The sequence below is a fragment of the Acomys russatus genome, chromosome 2 (assembly GCF_903995435.1).
Source record: "Acomys russatus chromosome 2, mAcoRus1.1, whole genome shotgun sequence".
NCBI lineage: Eukaryota > Metazoa > Chordata > Mammalia > Rodentia > Muridae > Acomys > Acomys russatus.
Genome location: NC_067138.1, coordinates 50,886,765 through 50,912,408, shown reverse-complemented (window position 1 = coordinate 50,912,408; position 25,644 = coordinate 50,886,765). Strand labels below are relative to the sequence as shown.

The 25,644-nt window shown below is 36.7% G+C and overlaps 1 protein-coding gene across 5 annotated transcripts in view; it reads right to left on the bottom strand.

The window, feature by feature from the left end:
• The window catches only part of Epha7 (EPH receptor A7), a 149,716-nt gene that overhangs the window by 90,215 nt on the left and 33,857 nt on the right, over positions 1-25,644 (bottom strand). For all 5 annotated transcript variants that reach the window (XM_051161075.1, XM_051161072.1, XM_051161074.1 and 2 more), the window contains exons 4-5: positions 1,971-2,126; positions 833-1,168 (exon numbers count right to left, since the gene is read on the bottom strand). In XM_051161075.1, coding sequence (XP_051017032.1) covers positions 833-1,168; positions 1,971-2,126 — 492 coding nt within the window. The remainder of the gene's footprint in view (positions 1-832; positions 1,169-1,970; positions 2,127-25,644) is intronic.

The window sequence follows — 25,644 nt, the reverse complement described above, 5'->3', positions numbered from 1 at the left end:
TGGCCTTGAAGTGGGTGTGGCTTTGTTGAAGAGGTGAGTTACTAGAGGGTGGGTTTTGAGGTCTCAGAAGCTCTAACCAGTTCACCTCCATCTGCCTATAGTTCTGGATATAGAACTCTCAGCTCCTTTTTCAGCACCATATTTGTCTGCATGCTGCCATGCTTCCCAACATGACAAAAATAAACTAAACCTCTGAAGCTGTAAGACAGCCCTAATTAAATGTTTAATCAAATGGTCTCTTCACAGTGATAGAAACCTTAACTAAGACAAGCATATTCTATGCAGTAAAAATTTTGCTTAAAAATATACAGTGAGCATTGCATGGTGGCACACGCCTGTGATCTCAGCAATCTGAGAGGCAAAGGAAGGCAAATTTCTGTGAGTTCAAGGCCAGCCTGGTTTACAAAGCGAGTCCAGGACAGCCAAAGCTACACAAAGCCACCCTGTCTCTAAAAACACAAACAACAACAACAAAGAAATATATGATGGCACAACGAACACATTCATTCATTTTAACTGCCATGTAGATTATGATCATGAGAAATACTACTCACTAGCTTTACCAGTGATTTCTAACTCCTCTTTTAGAGCTTTCAACTGCATGAAGTATAGCAGTTTAAACCGGCTTAGCGTATATTCACTTTTACTTCTTTTCAGAACTATGGAGATATTAGTAAGTATAAATGTCATTTAGTAGGTTAAAGGAGAAATAAGTAAGTTCAATAAACAATTAGCTTGCAAAATAAATTTCTGTGTTAAGTACATTCTCAGGCAGAAGCACTAAGTAATGCAGTCCCACGTTATGAACTCGGTAAAAACACACAGTACATACCTGCTTGACCAGTGGTGATGCTGACAGCTGCGAAGAGCCTCTGGGACCGGCTTAAATCAGAAACTCCATTTACAGCTTCGACTTCGAAAGTGTAATTTGCATGGGCAAGCAGGTCCATGACAGTGACATAGTTATCCTCTAATCCCGTCTGCTGGGGCATGTATCCAATGTTACTTCCACATGGAACACATTCTCCCTGCTCCCAACTGCACCGCTTACACAGTATTCTGTAGGTGACATCGTTTCTTCCCCCATTGTCTGCCGGAGGACTCCACTCCAAACTTACAGTGGTTTGATTGATGTTGAAAATGAGGTTCTGCGGTGCAGAGGGAGGCCCTTTGGAAGCCAAAAACAAATAAATGAGCAGGCAAAAGAAGTAGAAAAAATGTATACAAGCAAAGTGAACAAGAGCATCTTTGTAGGACACTAAAATAGAAATTGTAGGCTATGACCCAGAAGATTGGCTCCCATGATCCCTTTCATATAAACATTGAGCTGTCTTCACTAGAGAAGTTATGCAAAACTGCCATGACTTCACTTGACAAGAGGTTTTATTTATTTTGCATTTAATTTTGAACAAGAATAGGATAAAGACTGCCTATCTATTTTACCACAGTCATTCATAATGTTTCTTCTAAGCATTTAAGAAACGCTAGCACACCCAAGGGGAAAAAAAAAGTTGTGTGTTTGTTTAGCTTCACTTTGAAACAAATTACAGTAAGCACACTTATTCCATTCATAATATACTTAGGAATGGTTGATAGCAATAACTAGGTCTGCTTTCTATTGGGCCTGTTAAATGGAAATTACTTTTGAACCACCAAAATGTAAGATTGGCCCTTGTTTGTCACTGGGATTTTCATTCAGAAAACACTCCTGCTTAGTCACATTTCACGTACTGTATGGCCAATAATGTGTAAAGATTTCTAAGAAATACCATATGTAAAATGTTAAGTGCCTCTTATTTTTTGAGAGATAAAATTATTCTAACAGTATTACTTAACTGACTCTGCTTATGGAAAAAATAAAAATTAAGCTAAAACATTCAAACTTAAAGCCTGCCTGGGTGATGCTCCACTAAGTGTTACAAGGAGTGGGAAGGAGATAAGAAGCTACTCTTTTTATGGCTTGAACTTACTCGTGCATGCGACATATGGTGGGTCAGAAGGAGCTCTGTAGTACCCATCTTCACATTCACATCTCGAGGATCCTTCTCGGTCAGAGAAACTGTGGGTTGGACACCGAGAACACTGAAGATCCTGAGAGGAAGATTTGTAGAACCTGCGGCCACAGGCTGGAAAGGAAACAAGTGATGAGAGAGTGTGAAAACTAATGGGCCATTACTGTTAAATCTAAGGATAGTCAGCAAAAATAAGATAGTGAATTGCTTTTGTAAAAACATAAACATTCCATGACCAAATGTCTATTTTAATATATCCCAGCAGCTCAAAATCATGATACATTTGAAAACAAAATAACAATAGAAGAAAGTTGCAACTGCAGATGGGCTAAGTGCAATGTTAACTAGAACACGGAAAAGTCAGGTGACTGACCCAAGAAAACTGAAAGGTGTTTGCATCAACAGTTGGACTGAATATCAGGAATAAGCATATACCAACATTCACCTGAGTATGGCTAAAAAGTCTTGCTTCAACTTCCCAGGGATGCCAAGCTTTAAAGGAACATGTGAAAGTTTCACGGCAGGCTCCCCTTTGTTTTGATTTGTTTTTAAAAGAATTGGGTAAGTACTAAGAGCAGGAGATGACCGATCATTAGGAAGAAGAGATGTGACTTGGCGCAGATGATGTTTCCTGTTTTTTCTTTGCTTAGTTAGGTTTAATGCTCAGGTCAGCAACTGATCTAGGCAGTGAGCAGGGAGCAACAGTTACCTCTTAAGGTGTCTGCTGCAGGTCACTCAGACTCCACTGTGACTATAGGTACCTATGCACCACTTAATTTTCTTGGATATTTTTATCTTCAATTAAAATTTTACAAATTGATTTTTTATTATTTCAGCAATGTAGTTACTGAGGACACTACATTAAAAATATTAAACAGACTCAATTTATTATTTATATTTATTAATATGATATCTGAGTACTTTAAGTTTTATCAAAATTTTTTCTCTATAGAAGAGTTTCCCGATATTTTAAGACAGGGTCTCTCTCGGAAGTCCTGAGTGTCTTTGAACTCACTATGTAAACCAGGATAAACTTGAACTCACAGATATCAGCCTGCCTCTGCCTCCCAAGTACTGGGATTAAACACATGTGGCCACCATACTCAGCTCTAAAATTTTAATCTCTTGCTTGAGGATATAGTTTGCTCTCCTTGGGTGGTATTCAGAAAAATAATTAAAATATTACTCTCTGGATAGTGGAAAATGGGAAATAGCCTTCTGAGGTATCATACCTTCCAGAAATATTGTCATCCTTTGCTTTTGTTTACATAATCACTATTTTGTATACAGCTTTAAAGTTTTTGAAGGCTTATAATTATTTATGTTTCAAGAAATTAAGACTGTTAAAAAAATTGGTATATTATATAACATAACTTTAATGTACAGATGCCATATATTGTGACAGATGGGTTACCAGGAGTAACAATCTCATTGCTAATGGAAGATCCATTACTACCCTCAGAGCTGATCCACTAAACTGTGTTTTCCAATGGAAACCAGAAACAATCCCATTACTCAAGGACACACAATGCAGCCTTACATATTCTCAATAGCAATTATTACACATTAGAGGTGCCAAGAGAACAGGGAGATACTGAACAAAATCATAGCAAGGTTAACACGGACAGATTTGATCTTTCCCTATTAAATGATACACACTGTTAAGATAGAGTCTAGTTTACATGTCTTAGCATGCATGCACACATACACACACACACAAACACACACACAAATTGTCATTTTATAAATATTTATTGTATCTCGCTTAGTGTTCTAGCTGTATACAAAGATCAAAGTCTGTGATCAAAGATCTTGAAACAGTAAGGTTTAGAAATGTCAGAGAGTCTTCAAGACATTGTATAGTCACTTATCTAGTTTTATCATGGAGTAGTGGGAAGAGAAAGAGCTATGGGGACCACAATGCCAATAAGATTTTAGATTTAGCAGTTACAGGCTTTCATGTAGAAAACTGAAGCTAGCCAATGAATTCCCTAAGAGGTAATCCCCCTCAGGAACAGTCATAGGGGAGGGGAATAAGGGGAAAAGGGGAGGGAGGGAAGAATGGGAGGACACAAGGAATGGGATAACCATTGAGATGTAACAAGAATAAATTAATAATAAAAAATTTAAAAAAAGAATTTGTTTCTTTGCTTTCTCTCTCTCTCTCTCTCTCTCTCTCTCTCTCTCTCTCTCTCTCTCTCTCTCTCTGTGTGTGTGTGTGTGTGTGTGTGTGTGTGTGTGTTTTAAGACTGGGTTTCTCTGTGTAGCCTTGGCTGTCCTAAATTTGTTTTATAGACCAGGCTGGCCTCCAACTCACAATGATCCTCCTACCTCTGCCTCCCAAGTGCTGTGATTAGACGTGTGCACAAACAAACCTGGCTTCTCCTATTTTTCTAACTTCCGAGTTAAAGTGAATTTCTGATGAACATTCACAATGTGGGGAATTGAACTATAATATCTAACGTTGAGATATTTAAGTCTTACTGCTCATCTTTTAAATTGCAATAAATTATATTTCCCTTTTAACAGATGGGAAAACAGATTTGAAGCAAAAGTAACCTGAATTCTTCAAATAATTCCACTTGCCTAAGTTAAAACTGTATTTAGAACACAGGTCTGCACACTCAAATCCGTATGTTGCTCACTACAGGTGTCTCATTTTGGTGTGGGCTCTCAAGACTTTTAGTTACTATAGGTAACATTCAATAGACATCCATCATCTTTTCTTACACACTACTAGTAAATTACCACTATTGTTGTAGTTTAGAAGTCTATGTAACAATACCCCGACACATTTTAATGAGAGATATTAAATAGACCATCTCAATGTTACTGTGAGTTCTGGCACTGCACAATTATGGAGTGCATACCTGGCTATAATTAAATAGGGGTAATACCAGAAAATTGTTCATAATTTATTTCCTTTCAAGTAATATTTGGTTCGAGCACAGGTAACATTGAAAATTATAAGATGTAACAAGTGAGTTTATTTAAGCTCAAAGGAAACCATCAATTTAGTGTTATTAAAAGTTAGCACAAATTCCTCAGAGGAAGGGTATTAAAAATAAAAGCAAGAGCATGTAAAAGCAGAACCTTTATATTTTGGGATAACAGTGAGGAAGTGGGTGGTAAAAACCATGGGGGAGGAAGTAACAGATGTTCTTAAAATTAGAAACTGAGAAAAGAAATCTATGTAAAATAGCTAGTCCTATATCAATAAGATAAACTTATAAAGTAGCCTAGTCTAGAATACACATGGAAGAGATTTTAGTGTCTGAATTTGTTTAATCAATTTGAACTCAAGACGAATCTTAATGGTGAGAAATCTTTTGGAAAAATAAATTGCAATAATGAACATACCAATTTAATGTCCTACATTTTTAAGGTTTCACGTTTTGTAATTGAACACAGGCTCAGAAGTAGCATAGTGTTGTGCTCATGAAGAATGAGGTTATGTATAAAACATTTCAAATATTAATTGCTAATATAAATATAAACTCATACCTATGATTTTAATGGTATGTTTCTGTGTTATGGCAAAGCACTGAACACAATTCTTTTGACTGATCTTTCCATCATTGGGTCTTTAATGAATAAATAAGTTTACTATCCTAAATAAAACTTTGTATGCTAAGTGAGTTTTGCTTATTTTATCTATTCCTTAAACAGAAATACAGAATGATAAAAGAGTCCAGAAAAGCAAGAATTTTCTCTCTTATATCTACAAAATTTTGTGATAGCGTACAATAGGATCTGTTGTTTGTTGCCATGAAATAACTATACTTTAATATTCAATTATTTTAATGACAATATATGCTTCTATATACTAAATTTATTCAAATAACATTTGCAACTTAAATTCCTTAACGAAGCATAAAGAGACAGCTCAGTTTCCCATTTATAAAATAATCACATGAGAAAAATAATAATGCACCCAACTTCCAAATACAAAAATATTTAAGAGAGTTGATTCTCTAGCCTCATATTTGGTTCTACTCCTATGTTCCAACTAATCACATTACCACAGTTGCCTTCGCTGGATTCCAGGTGTTAGAGCAATGAGAGCCCTGGCTTCTGTGTTGATTTCTGTCTAATGCACTCAGCAGAAGAATCGCAGCTCTGTTTTAAAGAATGTGTGCTCTAAATGAACATTCCTTAAGTCCACACAAAAACACACAGCATTGTTCACTCTGCTCCAGGCTAAGTAATAAAGTAAAATGGCTCCTCTCCATGTACACTAGTGTTCAAATACCAAGAGACTGGGTTTGGTTCTACTAGTTTATGAACCACGGAGGCAAATCTAGGGCAAGTCCTGTCTAATTATTTCCTGTATACCCAGCTTGGCACAATGGCAATGGTAATGCACGTGTTAACACAGACAGAGAGAATTCCTTGCTGTCATACCCATAGACACAGAATGACCGAGAAACCCATATTTTGTTTGGAGATTCCCCCTGACTGTACATAAGGAAAGCTTTGGAAAGACACAATTTCCTTCACCAAATCACTTATGAAATCATGATTGGGACCTAGATATTTTTGTGTTTAAAATTATCAATGTGTATTGTTGGCTCTGTTTCTTAATAATTAAACTTTATTATATAACTCAACTAGCTTACACAAAAAGGAAAAAAGGTTAAAGGGACAAAAGAGTGAACTGTTCGGTATCCGTTCCACGGGACGGGTCCTTAGCTGTCTCTCTGGCCCGCGTACTGGTCCAGACGTTCAGCTGTTCTACCCGCACTCCAGCCCAGGCCGAACTTGTTGTTCTCTCCTCCCCACCTGCCTGAGTCACATGGGAAGGGCGGTCTCCTTTTTCCGTTGAGGGTCAATTAGAAAAACAATAGTCCAGTTGGAGTTCTAAGGTCTGTTTTTTGAATTTTAGGTCTAAGATGGTTTTACTCAGTCTGTTACAAGGTATTTATGGGGTGTCCCAAGGGTAAAGTCCGCCAAGACTGTTTTTTTTTTTTTTTTCAATTATTTGTTAACTTGAGAGAAAGTATTTTACTATCTTATCAAAGAGAGTCTTTTTTTTTTAATGAGAAATTGTAATTATCAATTTATAAATGTTTTTAATTTTTAAACTAAAGCTTTTAGTAACACTGTGGCTATCTAGTTTTTAATCTTATCAGAGACTCAAGAAAGAAAATTTATCTAATAAAGGACGTGTTGGCGGGCAACTTTCAAGTTGCATAGGACAGACCGCCCTTTTCATGTGACTTAGGCAGGTGGGGAGGAGAGAACAACAAGTTTGGCCTGGGCTGGAGTGCGGTTAAAACAGTGGAATGACTAAACCAGCACACGGGCCAGAGAGACACCTAAGGACTCGTCCCGTGGAACGGATACCAAAAGGTTTACTCTTTTGTCTCTTTAACCTTTTTTTTGGTGTGTGTTTAAGCTAGTTGGGTTATATAATAAAGTTTAATTATTAAGAAACAGAGCCAACAGTGTATTTACTACATGAACTGGTGGGATTAGGAGCTTGCTGACCAAGCACGTGGTCCTGTGGAGCCAGGAACAATGGTATCCACTTGTAATCCCAGTACTGGGAATTTGAAACAGGAGAATCACAGGAGGTTTGCTGGCTTGTCAACCCAGCCAAACCGGCAAGCTCTGTGTTCAGTGAGAGACTCTGTCTCACCGAATAAATGTGGAGTGCAATCCAGCATGATGCTAGCTAGCTATTGACTTCTGACTTCTACACAGAGTGGTATTTGCACTCAAACACATTCACATACACAAACATGTATCTCCCACATATATAAAAGTTGAAAACCATGATGGATTTCACTTATGGCAGTTTCATGCATGTCTCAATCTTTGTTTCTATTGAAAATTTTTTTTCAACTGTAAATCAAATATTCATTACCAGCACATTGAAGGGTCTAAGTAGTTCCTAAAATTGTGGAAGTTCTTGTAAAATGCACAGTAAAAATAATCTTATCTCAAATTATAAGATAATTTTAAAAGTAAGATACCACCAAAAACATAATGAGATTTTAAAGAAATACTACAAAATTAAGATACACATATATTGGGACTCTAATGAGAGAAGCATGAGAGAATAGCAAAGTAGAAGGATTCAGAGGGTCCTAGAAACCTACAAGTAGAACATTATGATAGGCAGATTTGGGCCCAGGGGTCCCCCACTCAAACTACGGCACCAGCCAAGGACAATACAGGCAGTAAACTTTAAACCCTTACCCAGATCTAGCCAATGGACAGAATATTCTCCACAGTTGAGTGGAGAGTGTGGTATGACTTTCACACAAACTCTGGTGCCTCATATTTGACCATGTCCCCTGGAGGGGGAGACCTGGTGGCACTCAGAGGAAGGATAGCAGCTTACCAAGAAGAGACTTGATACCCTATGAGCATATACAGGGGGGAGGTAATCCCCCTCAGGAACAGTCATAGGGGAGGGGAATAAGGGGAAAATGGGAGGGAGGGAAGAATGGGAGGATACAAGGGATGGGATAACCATTGAGATGTAACAAGAATAAATGAATAAAAAATTTTTAAAAATTAAAAATATTAAAAAATAAAAAAATAAAAAAATATTATGAAATTAAAGCATATATATGCAAATCACAGATAGTATTTCTTCATATAAGATATAAAGATTAATAAGGACATAAAAGGATGTAGAACAGTATTAATCTCACAAAAAAATAAGTCAAAGTCATAATGAGACCCATGTACATTGAAGAAAATAGCTATAAAGGAAAAGTCTATTTTAAAGGCATCAAGGTAGGAACATTAAATGGAAGGGGCATACCAGGGACAAATGTGACCTAAATACCTTGTATTCAGATATTAAATTACTACAGGACAAATATAAAAGTAAAAGTAAATATTTCACTACCACCAGGAGAAAATTAGCAACAAAACAGAATAGAGTGAATGAAAATATCATTCCAGTGAGGGTAGGACAGTTCCTCAAATAGGTAAATGTTCTTACCATTAAATGCAGCAGAATGTTACATATTTACCACAGAAAAAACCTGCTCATGTGATTCCATTTATGTTCAGTATCTCAAGCACACTAAGTAGCCAAAATTGTAGTGGCCTCAGACTTCTGGCCGTCCGTGTCACTTCTGATGGGTTGACAGTCATGAGCCCTGATGCTTGACTGTGCAGGAGAGCCCTTGGAAACATCATGTAGAGATGGCCAAGAGACAGTAACTGGGCGCCATGCACACTGTACATTTTTACCCTTGTTACTGTGTGAGCCAAAGGTTGTTTGCTTCCCCTGATCATCCACACACTCCAACTCCCTGGGAGCTGATGGAATAAAACTAGATCCTTCTTGCTCAGGTCTAACTCCATTTCTAGACCTGTGATTTTAAGCACAATTGAACTTTTTCTAAAAAGAATCGTGTGTGTCTGTGTGCTAAATATGAGGCTTTGCAGATGTTTCCGGCCACAGTAACACAGCTGCAAAGAGTTTATTAATTATGAACTAAAGGATTGTTCTGTAATTGAAACTTTCTGGACTTTAATATTATTTTAGAATCTATGTACATACATAGCCGGCACTCTAATGAATGCCATCATTTTATTTATTGCAGATGGATATTTTGCTTAATTCAGGACAAGTGAGTTTGTTTCCATAGGAGCTTTCAAATATTTGTGTCACGTTAATATCTCTGCTTCCATAAGGCAGAGGGGAAGCACGGCTTGCAGAAATAGTACTCCCCCCCCGCTGAAAGTGCTGACCTCATCTGGGAGAGACAGATCCAGAATCCGTATTTTAATCCTATTGACAGGCCCGCAGTGGGAATAATTACACAAGTCAGCCTGGAATCCAGACCTCCTGTCACTGATAGGCCACGGTGTTCCACATTGAGAATGAACAGCGGGCGAGGAGGATAAAAACAACATGATGTAATGAGTACATTACAGGCTGTGAAGCGCCATGCACGTTAACCTATAACTAACTTGAAAAAAATGTAAAAGAGAGACCATGAAGAATATTTTGTTCGGGAAAGCAGGTACCCAAGTGTCTGGAAACAATTTCATAATTTTTAAGACTGAAAAGAATAATTCATTGCTGGGAATTTAGTAAGCGCATGAATGCCTGTTATTTATTTTGACTATTTAACTGAGTATTTAATGTATGTATGTTATAAGAATAAAAATGAAAAAATAAGATTTAGGAAGATTTTAAAAATATATAATGTAAAATGAAATAAACTGTATGTAAAGTTTTAAAATAAAGTATCAATTTTGATGCGATGTGATAAGTTTGCTAAGCGCCAGTGTTTAAGCATTCTCTTCCCAAAATACCATTGTAAGTAGGACATCATTATCTAAATGGTAGGAAAGTAGATTTTTAAGCCTTGGCCAAAATGTTCTGGTTCCTTTTTGTCTTCTTTATTTTCCTCTATAAATGCTGGACCAAGACAGAGAGGTAATGTGATGCAGAGAAAGAGAATTCGATTTTAAGCACCTGTGTGCAAATCTTACTTTACCATAAGGGAATGTGCTTGAAGGGAAGCCATTTAATAGGAGTTTTCAGTTTCCTCTGTTGCCTTGTTATTAATTCTAAGATACAGAGTACAAAATATGTGTGGGTTTTGTTGTCATGTTTAATTCATTTTTATGATGTTACCTATCTTTTTGGAAACATTAAAGGATAGCATAGCAATCCTTCGCGTAGCTGCCAAGTGATCCAACAACTGATTTAATTGAAATGGTGTCTTTAAAGCCAGGCATATTTCTACTAGATCTTCGTAGGCATCACAGAAGGTGGTAAGCAAATGCAGGCCATTCACTCAGTCTTTCGGTGTGTGGAAGAGGAGGGCTCTCTTGCATGAACATAACAGTTTCCCTGGCTGCCTATCATGTCTTCCAGTCTATCACACTTAGCTCTCCTGAGCCACTATTTAAAACCTATTTCTATGATCTGATTGATCTTACGAGCTCACCTATGTGAAAATGGAGAAATGTCTTATTTTAAAAAATCATATAAAGTAAAATAAAATTCAACTCCATTAAGAAATATTGAAATTAACATGTCCTACCTACCCTTTTGTGTTTCACTCAATACTAACTGTATATCATAGTCAAGAACTGTACATTCTCCCTCTCCCTTCCTCACCTCTCTCTCTCTCTCTCTCTCTCTCTCTCTCTCCTCTCCTCCCTCTCGCTCTCTCTCCTCTCTCCTCTCCTCTCTCCCGCTCTCTCCTCTCCTCCTCGCTCTCCTCGCTCTCTCTCTCTCTCTCTCTCGTGTGTGTGTGTGTGTGTGTGTGTGTGTGTGAGTATTTGCATTGCATGCACACACATACATATATGTGTATATTTAAATGTAGCTAATTAGGAACTCTCAAGATTTGGTAACTGCATGGATAAATAATTTACAATCTTGCAATGTTACCTCTACTAGTAAACTGTAAACTGTATTATTATGATTTTCTTATGGGCTAAAAAATGTTAAATTAGGGCAACTAGTTTAGCAAATTCAAATGGATTCTTCTGGAGTAATTACACAGTATGGCTTATTGTAGACAGAACTTTATTTTATTCACTAAATTATTTTCTTTACTGTGCATGAATGAGCAAGAGGCTGCAACAAAGAGGTTCGTTATTGTAGGGAGGATTCTAGCTAGGGGCACTAATGGCGCTGCCAAGGTTACTTTCAAGTATTTTTCTTATATTCATTGTAATATCTAGCATCTATTTTACAAATTCTGTTACCTTAGTCATTCCTTTTATTACTAAATACTGAGAAAGGTCAGACAACTCAGACTACACACAAAAATATCTAACTTTTATGAGTGAGAATTCCTTTTTTTACTGCTCAGTGCACATTATATAATGATTTTATAAAATTATTTCTTAAAGGATAATATTTGTATCGTAGGACTAATGAAATAATCCAGCAAGCAAAGGCACTTGCTGGCAAGCTTGAAGACCTGAGTTAGAGCTCTTATAGTGCACAAAGTGGAAGAGAATCAAATCCTCAAATCCTACAAGTTGTCCTCTGACGTCTACACATGTACAACACACACACACACACACACACACACACACACACACTGAATAAATCATTAAATTTGAAAAAAGATTTAAAGGACTAACATTTTAAATTTCACACTAACTGGCATTTCCATGGCTAAAAGGGAGTGGAGATGGCTGTGTGGGCAGGAGGTTGACACTCAGGGTTGAGTGCTTGAAAGGCATATGATAGGCTCTAGAACGCCCCACTCCCAAAATGAGTTTGTTTTCTGTTGCATTTACTACTTACTGTTTGCTTTACAAATTTGTTTAAGTTCTTGGTGTCCAGTTTTCAAATGTAAGTACAAAAATAATAAGTTAGCTTTAATAAGCCCACTGTGAATTAGAAGTTCCTGAGGTGAAAGGCAAGCCACAGTACTTGACATGGAATCATGGAATAAGCACAAAATAAATGGATAACAGTTTTTACCTCGTAATGTCAGTTTCTACACAAGGGTTTGATTCCCATTTAAATTTCTGTACTTGGTATGTGTGTGGCATGTCTTTCAACAGGTGTGTGCATCTTGTACTTCAAGAAAGGCAAATAGCTAACCAAATACAGGCAACTGATTTGTTACCTGTTTGAATAATTACTGTGTGGCACCTGTGCATCTGCCACTGTCCTAGGCAATGGAGATGAAGGAAATCTCTACAGAGCAAATAGAATGATGTGTAATTGAGCTAATGGAAAGCTCAGTCTTCATGTGCTTCCCTTAGTAACTGGCGGGCAGACTGTCACTGACATGGTCACAGTTGCCTGCTGTTGGATCACGTTCCCCTTGCAGGCTGCCTTGTCTGGCCTCAGTGGAAGAGCATGTGCTTAGACCTTATGCAACATAAAGGAGTGGAGTGGGATGGCACATGGAAGGGGGCTCCCTTCTCTCATCAGTTTCTTAGAATAATTTCAAAAATGAATAAAACAAAACATAAGTGAAAGTAATCTTTACCGTTACTTTGTGGAGTCTATATTTGCCTTATTTAGTTGGTTATAAAATGTGAATCAATGCTAAGTCTTGTGAAGCAAATAACCCTAAAGCAGTTTCAGGCCGTTTGAACATGTGGAGAGATAAATAATCATTTCTGTTATGTCAGGGGAAAATTTCTGGAGATCATAAAGAAATCCATTTACCCCGAAGCAGGACATTTTAAAAAGATGCATCAGGATGGTGAAGAGCTTCACTCATCCTTAATTTCTGAAAATAAAAGGCAGACTAAATCTTTTTAACAAATGATGTTGCTTGACTCAATACTTCTTTCTTTTCCTAAAACAAAGATCTTGCTACAGTATTTTTCAAAAAAAAGAAGAAGAAGAAAGAATGAAAGAAAGGGGGGGGAGGGAGGAAGGAAGGATGGAAGGAAAGAAGGAAGGAAGGAAAAAAACAGAGAGGCCATAGACCCATGCACATGTAGACTGGTGTGATAAATAAAATGAGAAACAATAAATGTTTTAAGTGTTTTCTTTCTGCATTCCACACTTGCAAACTAGGTAATTAATGTAATAGCAAACTAGGTAATTAATAGCTGGTTTTACCTCCACAGCTAGCAAATACCTGACCCCATTTTTTTTCAATTCCTACTCTGAATCCACAGCAATTTTCAAACAGAAAATATGGTAGGATATCATTTCATCTTCCCTAAAAAAATACTTATGCAAGATACATAAAGTGGCACTCTGTACAGTTTCATTCTTTTTTTTTTAACTTCATAAAAATCAAGGATGTAAGAATCGCATATCACTTAAAAGTAAGATCTCTTGTTTTTGTTTTTTTCTGCCTTCCGGACACTTTCTCATGTAACTTACCCTAATCACAGAATTCACTGTGCTGTAGCTTGTACCTTATCTTCAGCTTCACTGTGAGCACTGATGGTGGAATTATGGCACATGTGCCCATGCATTCCTGAAGCACAAGCTGGTTAACCTACACTCAGTGACAGAGCTGCACTCTATCACAAAGCTAAATGCGAAGTACCATCAAAGTCTAATGCACTGACTCCTCTTAGCAAATGTTTCATAGAAGTCGGAACAGTGGGACTGGCAGGTGACCTTCTTAGTGTGGGGTAAGGAGACCTCAGCTGCCTCAGGCAGGAAGTCAACCACTGACCAGGTTCTACTACTAATGAAACTCCCTGATAGACTGCCCAGGCCAGCTACAGCAAAGCATGTGTTTTTACCTGACTTCTAACAAGACTCTGCAAGCACATTTAATAAAGCGACAGAAACAAATGTGGGAATGACAAGGAAACCATTTTATTTATGTAACTGGAACATCTTCCTTCTACACGCAGGAGAGATCAGGAGAGGGAGACAACTGAGCTGTAAATCAAACACGAGGAGAACGTCACTGGCTCGGGGCTCTATTTAAAAGAGTCAAAGAGTAATGGCTTTCCTGGGCTCTGAGTTCTTAAAAAGACTATTTTCCCACAAATATAATACATCTAAAAGTGAAGGGGATATAATCTAGTTTTATATTACCTAGCATTGTCAAACAATAAGTATATAAAATTTTCATTGTTGAATAGAAACTTGGAAAGAGACAGGCCACTATTAAAATAAATTCATATAATTAAGGTTTCTAGTAGAAAATACAAAAAAAAAAAAGATCACTAAAGCCCTTTGTTATAAAAACCCTTTTGATTTATTTCTTACTGACTCTCTTTAAAACAATTATTGTAGAGTGAACAAAGGCTAATTTAAATACAATGGGACATTAAGTCTTTTGCTACTACTTATTACTGGCACAAACACATATACATCAATTTGTCCTTTTATATATTTGCATTTTTACCATTATATTTCTCGGGTACTAATTAATTTGATCTCTGACTTATAGTATGGACATGACAAAATATGGGTGGACTAAAATCTATTTACAGGTTTACATGTTTTTCATCTTTTGCAGGTTTTTACTTGAATAAGGATTGCATAAAACCAAAAATACTGTAACATTACTAGTGGCCCCAGAGAAGGCAATGGCTAGCCCTGCAGAACAATGTACTCAACAACAATGAGAAACACAGATCAAACTGAGTAACTGACAGGTTTTTTCCCCATGGGAAAGGACAGCAAAATGTACCATACATATCCAAATGAAAATCATTCTTATAAGTAATAGGAGAAATGAATAGAACTACTTGTTTTATCTCTGTACTGAAAAATACTGTGCGCTATAAAATAGTATTATGGATAGAGGGCTGAGAGTCTAATAAATTATCTTAATTTTTTAATACAGAAGCAATCTAAAAAGCTGACTACAAATATGAAAATGTGCATCAGTACTAACTAGAAGAGAGAATATAGGTTAAAAGCAGCTAAGAGAGTACACTCCAAGTCAATTATAGAGCATAAGTACAAAATTATCACAGGCAGACTAGGTGGAATGGGTCTGACAAATGTTTAAGAATAAGATGTATAAAATACTTAAGCTGAATTATCCTTTTGAATCAATGTCAAACCAAATGTAGAAAACAAAAGTTAATAAACATGTCTAAAGAGACAGACTATATATAAAGGCCAAGGGGTCAATGATTTGGCACTATGGGGTTTTAGGGAAAATCAAGCATGATATAACTTCTGAAACAAGCCTTTTGTGACAGAATGGGCATGACAGGGAAGCAAAGAAGTTGACAGTAGACATTTCCCACTCTGCTTTGCTCTCACTATAGTAAACATAACACCAGCGCCAGAGACAAAGTGTAACCAAGCTTAAAAAGGGAAAGGGAGGCGTACTAAGCTTATAAAGATGCAGACATGCCCTCTGCCATTTTTGACATGATTATAGTATAGTTGAAATTAGTAGATTTTAAGTAAAGTTCTTAAGAAATAGGGTAGAAGGTGAATCCTTTCAAGCTATAGATGTTATAGGACTATGTCTAGACATGATGTCAATAAAGGTTGCAAAGTTCTTTGATTTCCACAGACTTAAATTCTTCTTTTCATACAGTGTTGAGTGTTATAAAAATATTTCACAAAATTAGAGTTCAGAAAAAATAACGTCACTTAAATTAGACGATTTGCTTTGTTATCTACATGAAATGTTGGGCTTACAAGATGTCGATATAAGTTACTAAATTATTCAGTTTCCATGCCTTTCCCCAATTTTTAAATGGTCTTCAGTTCATTTATAAAATAACTCATGCACCTAACTGCATGGCCCTGTGCTTGCAGCACTAATAGCCTAAGAGTTAGCTGAACATGCTTCTTTTCATATAGAAAGTATAATACTTGGAAATGTTTATAGTGACCATGTACTGACACCTACAACACAAATCAATTATTTCTATTAAATCTAGAATGCCATTAAGTATGTTATATGCTAAAGATAACTGCAAATTCTCAAAATACATTGCTTTCTTCTGCATTGTCATTTACATCTTACTCAGGTAATGAATGTATTAAAACAGCAAGGACAATAGCTGAGGAGGCAAGGTATTATATCTTCTATTTTAAAATAGCTGTAATACACAAACATAGGATACAGATATAAGGATAGACATATAAGTCTTTGACATATTATCCATAGTATATATTACACTTAATTTTATTATTATAAATAAAATTGCTACACTTTACTTTGATAAGAAAAGGCAAAAAAATCAAAGTAAACAGAAAATTTTATGTGCAGTTATGTTCAATTTTCTCTTTAAATCAAAGCTTTTGATGCAAGAAAGCAAATTAAAGAGTGGGCCAGCCAGGCCTGGTGGCACACACTGTTCAAATCAACACTCAGGAGAAAGAACTCCAGGCCACTGAGATCTAAAGAGTAAGATGCTTTTTCATACAAAAATAAGAGAGAAAAGAGTGGGAGAGGGTGAAGTAGAGAGAGAGGGAGGAGAGAGCGAGAGAGAGGGAGAGAGAGAGAGAGAGAAAACAAATGGGTCAAGTGAGACACAAATTGTCAGGTGAGGAACAGAATACTTGACTTTTTTGCCCAACACTTTGAAAGAATAGAAAGTCTTGCCTTACTAAAGCACATTTAAGCATTTTTTCATTATTTTGCATTATTTTGGAAAAAAGATGCAACAGATTCCCGTTCTCATCACTACCTTGCCTTACTGTGCTCTGGAATTTGACATTTCTAGTTTGCAAGTTGCTTTACCACATAGAACTATCACATTGCATTATGTGAAAGAGTAAGACACTTTAATGATAATGTGAAATTTATGTTTTTGTCATCGGATTCATCAGATTCTCGAAAGGCATTTTTTAAAGTCTGATAATAACACTCAATCCTGTTTAATAAGGTATAACAAATGCATTCTTACATTCTTTCTAGCTAGATTGTTATATAAATTATGTACTTAACTAAATGTACAACTTAAAATTCTTTTATAATTCAATATATATTGATTAAATCCTTTCAACAACAGATAATTAATTTTAAACAGTAAACAAAAGTTCACACATTATCCTTTCTGTTTTCATGAATTTTTATTTGACTTGACCAAAATCACTCAGCCTAATAAAGTTATACAGGCAATGAAACAATTCTACCTATTATTCCACAATGGATAAAATATGCCAAACACATGTTCAATTTTATGTAATTTGCTACACATTGCTAAAACTGTTAACATAACAAGGTTTGAACAATCTCAGAGAATTAAAACTTGAGGTATTTTAGTTTCATGTATGCAATAGTACTGATAAAACTTTAAGTGAACTGTGTAAGAACACAACCTCCATTTTATCAGCTTAGCTTCTTTGCTACCCTTATGAATGAGAGAGGACAGCAATAGAGGGGAGCAGATGTGGAGACCTACACACAAACAAGAGACAGAGGAACCCCTCAGAACAGGAAGAGGAAGGAATGCAGGAGCCAGAGAGGTCCAGGGAACCAGGAGAACATGGTCCACAGATTCAACTAAGCAGGGCTCATAGGGGCTTACAGAAATGGAAGAAACAGACAAAGGCCCTGTTTGCATCTGACCTCGGTCCTCCGCATATAGCTAAAGCTATGCTGTGTAGCTTTGCATTCTTGTGGGGCTTTGGGTGTTAGGTTGACTCTTTCGACTGCACTTGGGACACTTTTCCTCCCACTGGGTTTCCATAGCCAACTGTGATTTGAGAGTTTGTTTTCAGTCTTATTGCATCTTGTTCTGCCATCTTCCGTTAATATAATATCCCTGGGAGGTTCCATTGATATCCTTGGGAGGCTTGCTCTTTTTTTTTTTTTTTAAGAAATAGAGGAGGAGTTGATCAGGGTGAGAATGGAGGGGAAAAACTTGGAGGAGAGGAGGAAGGGGAAACTGCTGTAGAGAATAACGCTTGAGGGAGGAATAAAAGTTTTTATTTTTAAAGAGTGATGGATGAACAATTTGGATCATTCTGTTTCCATACATTTTTTGAGTACATGATTTTTTTTGCTCAAAAACACTAGGGAAAATAAAAGCTCCCATTATCTTCTTTCAAAGACACAAAAGACAATTAAATAAATAAATATTTTAAGTTTGAACCATTGTTGTTTGTCTTCAGTATGCTCACAGGCATTTCAATAGAAATGATTTATTATAAATAGATGCATTGGAGAATAGATTAAAAATAGGAGGAGTACATTATCTTGTTATAAATAGTTGGATTAAGACAAGACAGTGAGAGAGGGAGAATAGCCACACAGTCACCACCAGTAACCAAACAGGGCATTCTCCTCAGTCTTAATTTTAGATACGAATTCAGCATTGGCATTTTACAACAAAACAACTGCTATGAATCATTGAAAAAGACACCTTATCACCATACTTCTTGAGAACATAAATTACAAGATGCTTCCCCCACCTACAATTCATTTTCTAGAAAGGTGTATTGTTAAAAAAAAACACAAAAGGATACTTACACACATGGATTTGAGAACAATCAGAGCATGTGTCTAAAGAAAGGAACATTGGCAACAGTTGTTCCACATTTGAGGAGACCCAGGGGCTCATTCACGCTTCCATCCTGACCTGCTCAGTGAAATGTTCGGGCATATTCCTGCACCTCTTCCTCCCACTCTTGAAGTAGAAGCTAAAACAGTGGTTCTCATCCTGTGGGTCATGAACCCTTATGTTATGATTTATAACAGTAGCAAAATTACAGTTAAGAAGCAACAATGAAATAATTTTGCGGCTGGGGGTCACCACAACAGCAGGAACTGTATTAAAGGTCACAACACTAGCAAAGTAGAGATCCACTGCTCTAAAATAATATAGAAAGTAATTACTTTCTTTTCTTAAGTTTTCTTCATTTCTTCTGTTTCTTAGATGTCTTTGCATCCTATCTAAGAGAAGCTATCCACGATGTTTAACAATTCCACATTCCTGACAATAACGGAGAGTAATTGTGCTTTCCCTTCTAATTATCATGAAGATAGTAGAAAAGTCTTCCACTGAAAGAGTTACTATGTGGGGGCAATTCTAAAACTGCCGGGAAATACCGCCACTGCATATAATTCTGGCAAAGGGGCAGGAAGGGGGTACTGTTCATCATAGCGCTAAAAATAAAAAAATCCTTAGTACTTTGTATAACAAAGTATCATATGTGGAATCCTAATACATATTGTTTAGAAATCCATCTTTACTGACAATATGTGTTACTTTTACTTCCAACACTGAGCTATCGGCTTATAAATGAAGCGCAGAGCTAACTAACAAAGCCAATAAGAGTTATGCCAGAATTTTCAAAAATATTTAAACAACAAAAACAACATAATATTCTTAGGAAAGGTAAGTTTATCTTCTAAGTCCCCAGATTCCCTGCTTAAAAATAAACCCTGTTGGAAATGCAGGTAGAAGCCAAAGAATTATGTCCAGTGTCGCTCTTCAGTGCAATCCACCATTTTGAGGGGAAGGGAGAAGGTCAGGTATGATCTCTCACTGGCCTGAAGCGTGTGAGTTGCCAATGAGGCTAGGCTTTCTGAGCATCTAGGCTCAGGGATGCTCCTGTCCCTGCCTTACCAGCACTGGAATTACAAACACAGGCTAACATACCTGACTTTGTCTTATGTGGGCTCTTGTGGTTGACGTCAGGCTCTTATGTTTCTAAGTAATCAATGTGGTAATTTAGCCATCTTTCAGTCCAGAGCCATTTTAAGCACCACTTCTCTTATCTTATGACTCTATATTCTATTTCAAATACCAAAAAGAAAAAACTGAATTTTTTATTTCTTTGATAGCTAAAAATGCATTCTATACTTTACTCACCTCCAATATCACGTTAAATAATTTCTTTCCATTATTCATTCGAAACATGTATTATACACCTTCATCTAGTGTTTCAGCTCAATTTAATTATTGTTCTATATTCCTAATTGTTTAATGATTTGATACTTATCCAGCAAATATTGTAAAGCTTCCTCTGTAGTCTTTAAGAACAATGCACACAGTGGGAAGATAGACAAAGTCACTGCTGTTAGAGTCCTCCATATGAAGACACTGAGTAATCCAACAAGCACGTCTAAAGCATTATGTGGTGCGAAAGGGAATCATTGCCAGAACATAGTAGGTGGCTTTCTCTGGTATAAGTGAAACCACAAAATAAAAAAATGATATCCACTAGAATAAGGACACAAAAACTAGCAGGCAAAAAAGCACAGACAGTATAAAGAGCAGCACATCCAAGGCCACGGTGCCATGGCTGGGAGAAGCGAGAAACCAGACTGGTAAGGGGCCAAGAGGAGGCAGAGGTTTTGTTTTATTCTAATAAAAATAGAAAGCAATCAGTATCTTATAAGATGTTGTTAGCAGAAACAATGACATGGGAACACGGGAGAGGGAGAAAACCATTGTAAAAATCTACACAGGCATAGAGAGAGTAGCAAAGAACACAAGAAGCAGCGGCTATTCTAAGAGCAGAGGACACTCAGAGAGCTGAGAGAGAGAGAGAGAGAGAGAGAGAGAGAGAGAGAGAGAGACAGACAGACAGACAGACAGACAGACAGAGACAGACAGACAGAGAAAGAAGCACAATTCTGACTATGTACATCACAGTCTCTCAGTCCTTGGCATATAAGCTTTCCAAGTGCACAATACATAGCTGTGGATTCAAATTAAAACTACTGGAACTTACAGTGCAGCCTGACTTACAACAGTAAATTGGATCTCACAGCATCATATGAGATGCCTGGTGAGAGTGGGGACTCAGAGAGACAAAGGACCGAAACAATTTTTAGATACCCATAGGTAGTTAAAATTAGATTAGAAACAAGGCATCTATTTCTACATTCATTTATCATTCTAGTAAGCCTCCTGCTTTAGAGCATAGGAAACTGGATTCTGGATTCTGCTTCTAGACAGGGCCAGTTCTGTGTTGCTTGTTTTTATTATGCAATCCTGTATCTACTTCTTAAGGTGAAAATTTCTGGAAGTGACATAAATACATTTGCTTACTGACAAGTCATCCCACATAGAAACACAGATGAAGTGTAAATGCTCATCATATATAGAAAATATAAAATCATGCTCAAATATTTAATCACTCTATATAACACAGGAAGAGATAGAAATAGATGTAGCTGAGCAGCACAGTGCTAGCCTAGCATGGGAAAGACCCACGAGTGCCACAAAAATAATAATTTGACCAACAGAGGAAAGTGCTATTTCTAAGTATTGTCAGATTAATACCACCTGGCAATGTATTCCAAACATAAATATGTAATATATAAACCTATTATTTGTCAATATAGATGCATTCTATATGAGGCAATTCTGGAGGCCTAAAAGACATAAAACAACTGAGTTTATTTCCTCTAAAAACTCATTTCCTTTTTTTTCTTCTTTTTTTTTTCTTCGAGCCAGGGTTTCTCTGTGGTAGCCTTGCCTGTCCTGTAGTCACTTTGTAGATGAGGCTGGTCTCGAACTCACAGCAATCCTCCTGCCTCTGCCTTCCAAGTGCTGGGATTAAAATTGTGTGCCACCACTCCCGGGTTGTCTTTTTTTCCTTTTTTTTTTCATTCAGTTGTGTTTAACAAGAAATTTTACAATTTTACATTCTCAGCTCTAAATTTGATGAAAATATTATATTTATACATTTTCTTATTGAGGAGTATAAAGACTTGGCTCCAGTTTAAGAACTTAACTGGGATATTGTTAAGTAACATATGCTACGAGACACAATGATCCATTACACATATGTAAATTGTATTTTGGATAAGATAAGTAGGTGCAATATTCTTATTATAAAATAAGCTTAAAGTATGCAAGAATGAAAAAAGTATGCAAGAATGTATTTTTAAAAAATTATTTTAAGAGGAACTTTAATGATAATTATTGTGAAAAAACAACATTGGGGATAATTCAAATGGTGTATATGGGAGGTATTATACAATTTATCAGACTTTTCAAGGCTGCCGTAAGAGCTAGCTATTAATAACTGCACTAGAGCGTCACATCATCAATTAATTGCAGAAGCAGGAGGATCACTGTGAGTTCGAGGCCAGCCTGGTCTCCAAAGCGAGTCTAGGACAGCCAAGGCTACACAGAGAAACCCTGTGTTGAAAAACAAAACAAAACAAAACAAAAAGAAAAGAAAAGCGATAACAGCAGAAGACAGAACATCCTAAAAGCTCTTGGTGTTACCATAGTAAGTCTCTCAGCACCCTTACTTTAGTTTATAGAATCACATTCTGATTTTGGAGTTTTTATTAAATTTCAGCAACCAGTTCATAGAGTGCTGCACATCATCAGAAGCAGCACATCTCACAGCAACACTTCCCATGAACATGAGCTTAAACAGTGTACCTTTGTTAGCTTGACCATTTCCTCATACTAACTAAAGCTGCCATTTACTGCTAAGACCCTGAATTCCCTGCCATAGTTATTAAAAAAAATTTCAGTTTCCAGCAACATTTACAAATATCAATTCCAGTTAATTGCTCCTTAATTTTAACGTATGGAAGTTAAGGTGAAGGCAAAACAAATCCAATCCAATTAAAAACCCCATGATACCTGCACAACACTTCCAAACTGTTTGTAAGGCAAAGTCAATATTTTGAAAGAGAAAGAAAATAGTCTCAACTAAATTAAGAAAATTCAGTTGTGAATAACAACTACTAATAACACAAGAGCAACATGCTTCTACATAAGCCATCTTGCAGGATAGCAGACACTCTAAACCATTCCTGTAAAGAATGAGGAGCACTGAGGGCAACAACACTATAACTGAATTCTTTAAGGTGCTTGGTGAAAGAAGTATCCACTAGTCAGTGGCATTGTCACTAGGATTGCATTTCTTGAATATTCCCCCATCAAGTAGATGTGAGTATCAATTCTTATACTTTACTCCAAGAAAGCGATAGGCTGAAATGAGAGCTGCCAAGAATATGCAGGCACTGTGAAATTCAAGGAAAGGTGCATCAAGAAGCTAAAGGAACAAAACACGGATAAAATTCTCTTCATCTTTACAACATTGGCACATTTATTCCAAGTGAGGTAACAGGCATAGAACCTCAGAGCAGATTAAAAGGAATTTGAGGACAAACGTTTCATTCAGTGGGCCGTGCTATATACCAGATAACTTTCACCCTGTAAAGAAGTGCCTTGTCTTTCAACTCCATTTGAAGGTTTGTGTTACTATATAAAGCCCCTCTTTTATCCCCACTTATTCATGAATGTACTGGCAAGCACTTCTGCATCACTCATACTTACAAAATTCAACATGGCAGGTGGTTCTTAATTTTCTCCTGAAACTCTTAAAGGTTCTGCACAAGGTGACTGGATTTCTCTGCCTCCCTTGCAATTATTTTAGCTGTTGTCAAGCAATGGCCTCTAAACTTTTTTTTTTTTTTTTGAAAAGTCTCTGGAAGAACAATGATGTCCTGTTTGGAAACAATATCTGGCAGAGGATTCTAAGATTTTAGAGCAGGTATGTATTCATTTCAAAGGACCACGATTGCTACTTTCGCCATTCTGGGTACACCTGCCCTTGGCAGCCCAGTTCCAAGCTTAGAAAACTGCAATGTTATAAATCCTGAACTTAAGAAAAAAAATACAAAAAGATTTTCCTGTAAATTATTGGTATTCCTGGAATGCCTAAACCTAAAGCTAAGAAGAAAGGGTGGGCAACCCACCTGACCAAATGCAATGCCTTTAAAAGAGTGTATTTTGTATCACTACTTTCTGCAACATTTTATATCACTACTTTCTTTGATATTTTATATCACTATTTCTGTGCTATTTTGTGTCATTACTTTCTGTGATATTCTGTGTTACTACTTTCTCTGAAAATAATGATTTCAGATGATTGTTATCATTTTAAAATACATACTGAAAGCATTTCTACAGAACAAAAACCACTTCTGTGAGGATTGTTACTGTTCACACATATATTTTGGGATGATGATCTAGATAGTTAACAAAACCAGCAAGCTAATTGCAAAATAAATTAAACAAAATTCGCTGCAATTTAAATGCTCAGAAACATTCTGTATTTATGTAGTTATTGGAACTTGAAACCATTGACCTAATTCATGAGAGGAGACAAATGCGAATTTTTTGACAAGTGCACCTTAGATGTTGTTGGTTTTTACGGGGTTATTGTGGTTTTTATACCTGTGATCTCAAATCCATGTACCTTTGTTTAGTGCTTTGCCAAGATAAACTGAGAGCCTGTCCATCTGTCAACAAACAGAACAAATTTAAGCTAATACCGTGAATCATAATTTTCATTTCCCTGTCAGAAACTGAAATCTGCCTTTTTTAAATTTCAGTTTGGAAGCTTATGTTCGTCCCACTTAAATATGAATTTTCATGCTGTTCTCCTTTGAGAGTACCAGGATTTCCCCATAGATATTCAAAAATACTATTCCAAATTCCTAGAAATAGTTTAAAAACATGTGTTTAACACTTTATAGTCTACAAGTAAAATGATTGGGAAACTGGAAAGATTACTTAAAACTGGCTTTCCTCAAACTTTTATCTCATATTTTAAACCTCACAAAAAAGAAGAAAGTATTCATTTCATGGACCATACATATAATTAAGCTTCGTTTTGCTAAAAACTTCACTGGGTCAACTTGCTTTTAAGAATGAATATGAATTCTGTGCACCTAGCTCTCCACCTTATCAGCCAATCTTTGCTTCCTGTACATCTCCTCCTGCCTTCAGAGATGAGATATGGTGTGGCGCAAGCTCTCCTTACTCCACATGCATATGGAGACCTCCACTGGGATTTAATTTTAGCATGTCTTCCCAATTTTTTCTACTAATACTACTTTCAAAAATACCTCTGAAATTTCACCATCTATAGCCACACTTCTAAGTCAGAAACTGAGACATGGAGGCATGAACACTAAGATCTTGTAGAAAATGGATTTTGGAATTTAGTCATTTCTTCTTTCTTTATGGCATGAAAGGAGGAGTCTGAATCCTTAACTAGAAGGCCAGCATTAAGATTTGTTGGTCAATCAAGTTCCACCACCCCACCCCCTAGTGCACCAGGGGAAGTAATCAACAAATGGTGGCCAGAGTCTGTGTCTGAGGTAGCTCCATATTATGAGACCCACAAGGAGACTGTGTTGCCTATAGACTGAGCAGGGGGTCTAGGTCCTCACCATGCATGGTCCTTTGTTGGTGCATCAGTATCTGTAGCACTTCCACCACCACCCCCACAGTCCAGATTTGTTGGCTCCATTGGTCTCCTTGTGCAACTCCTGTCCCCTCCAGC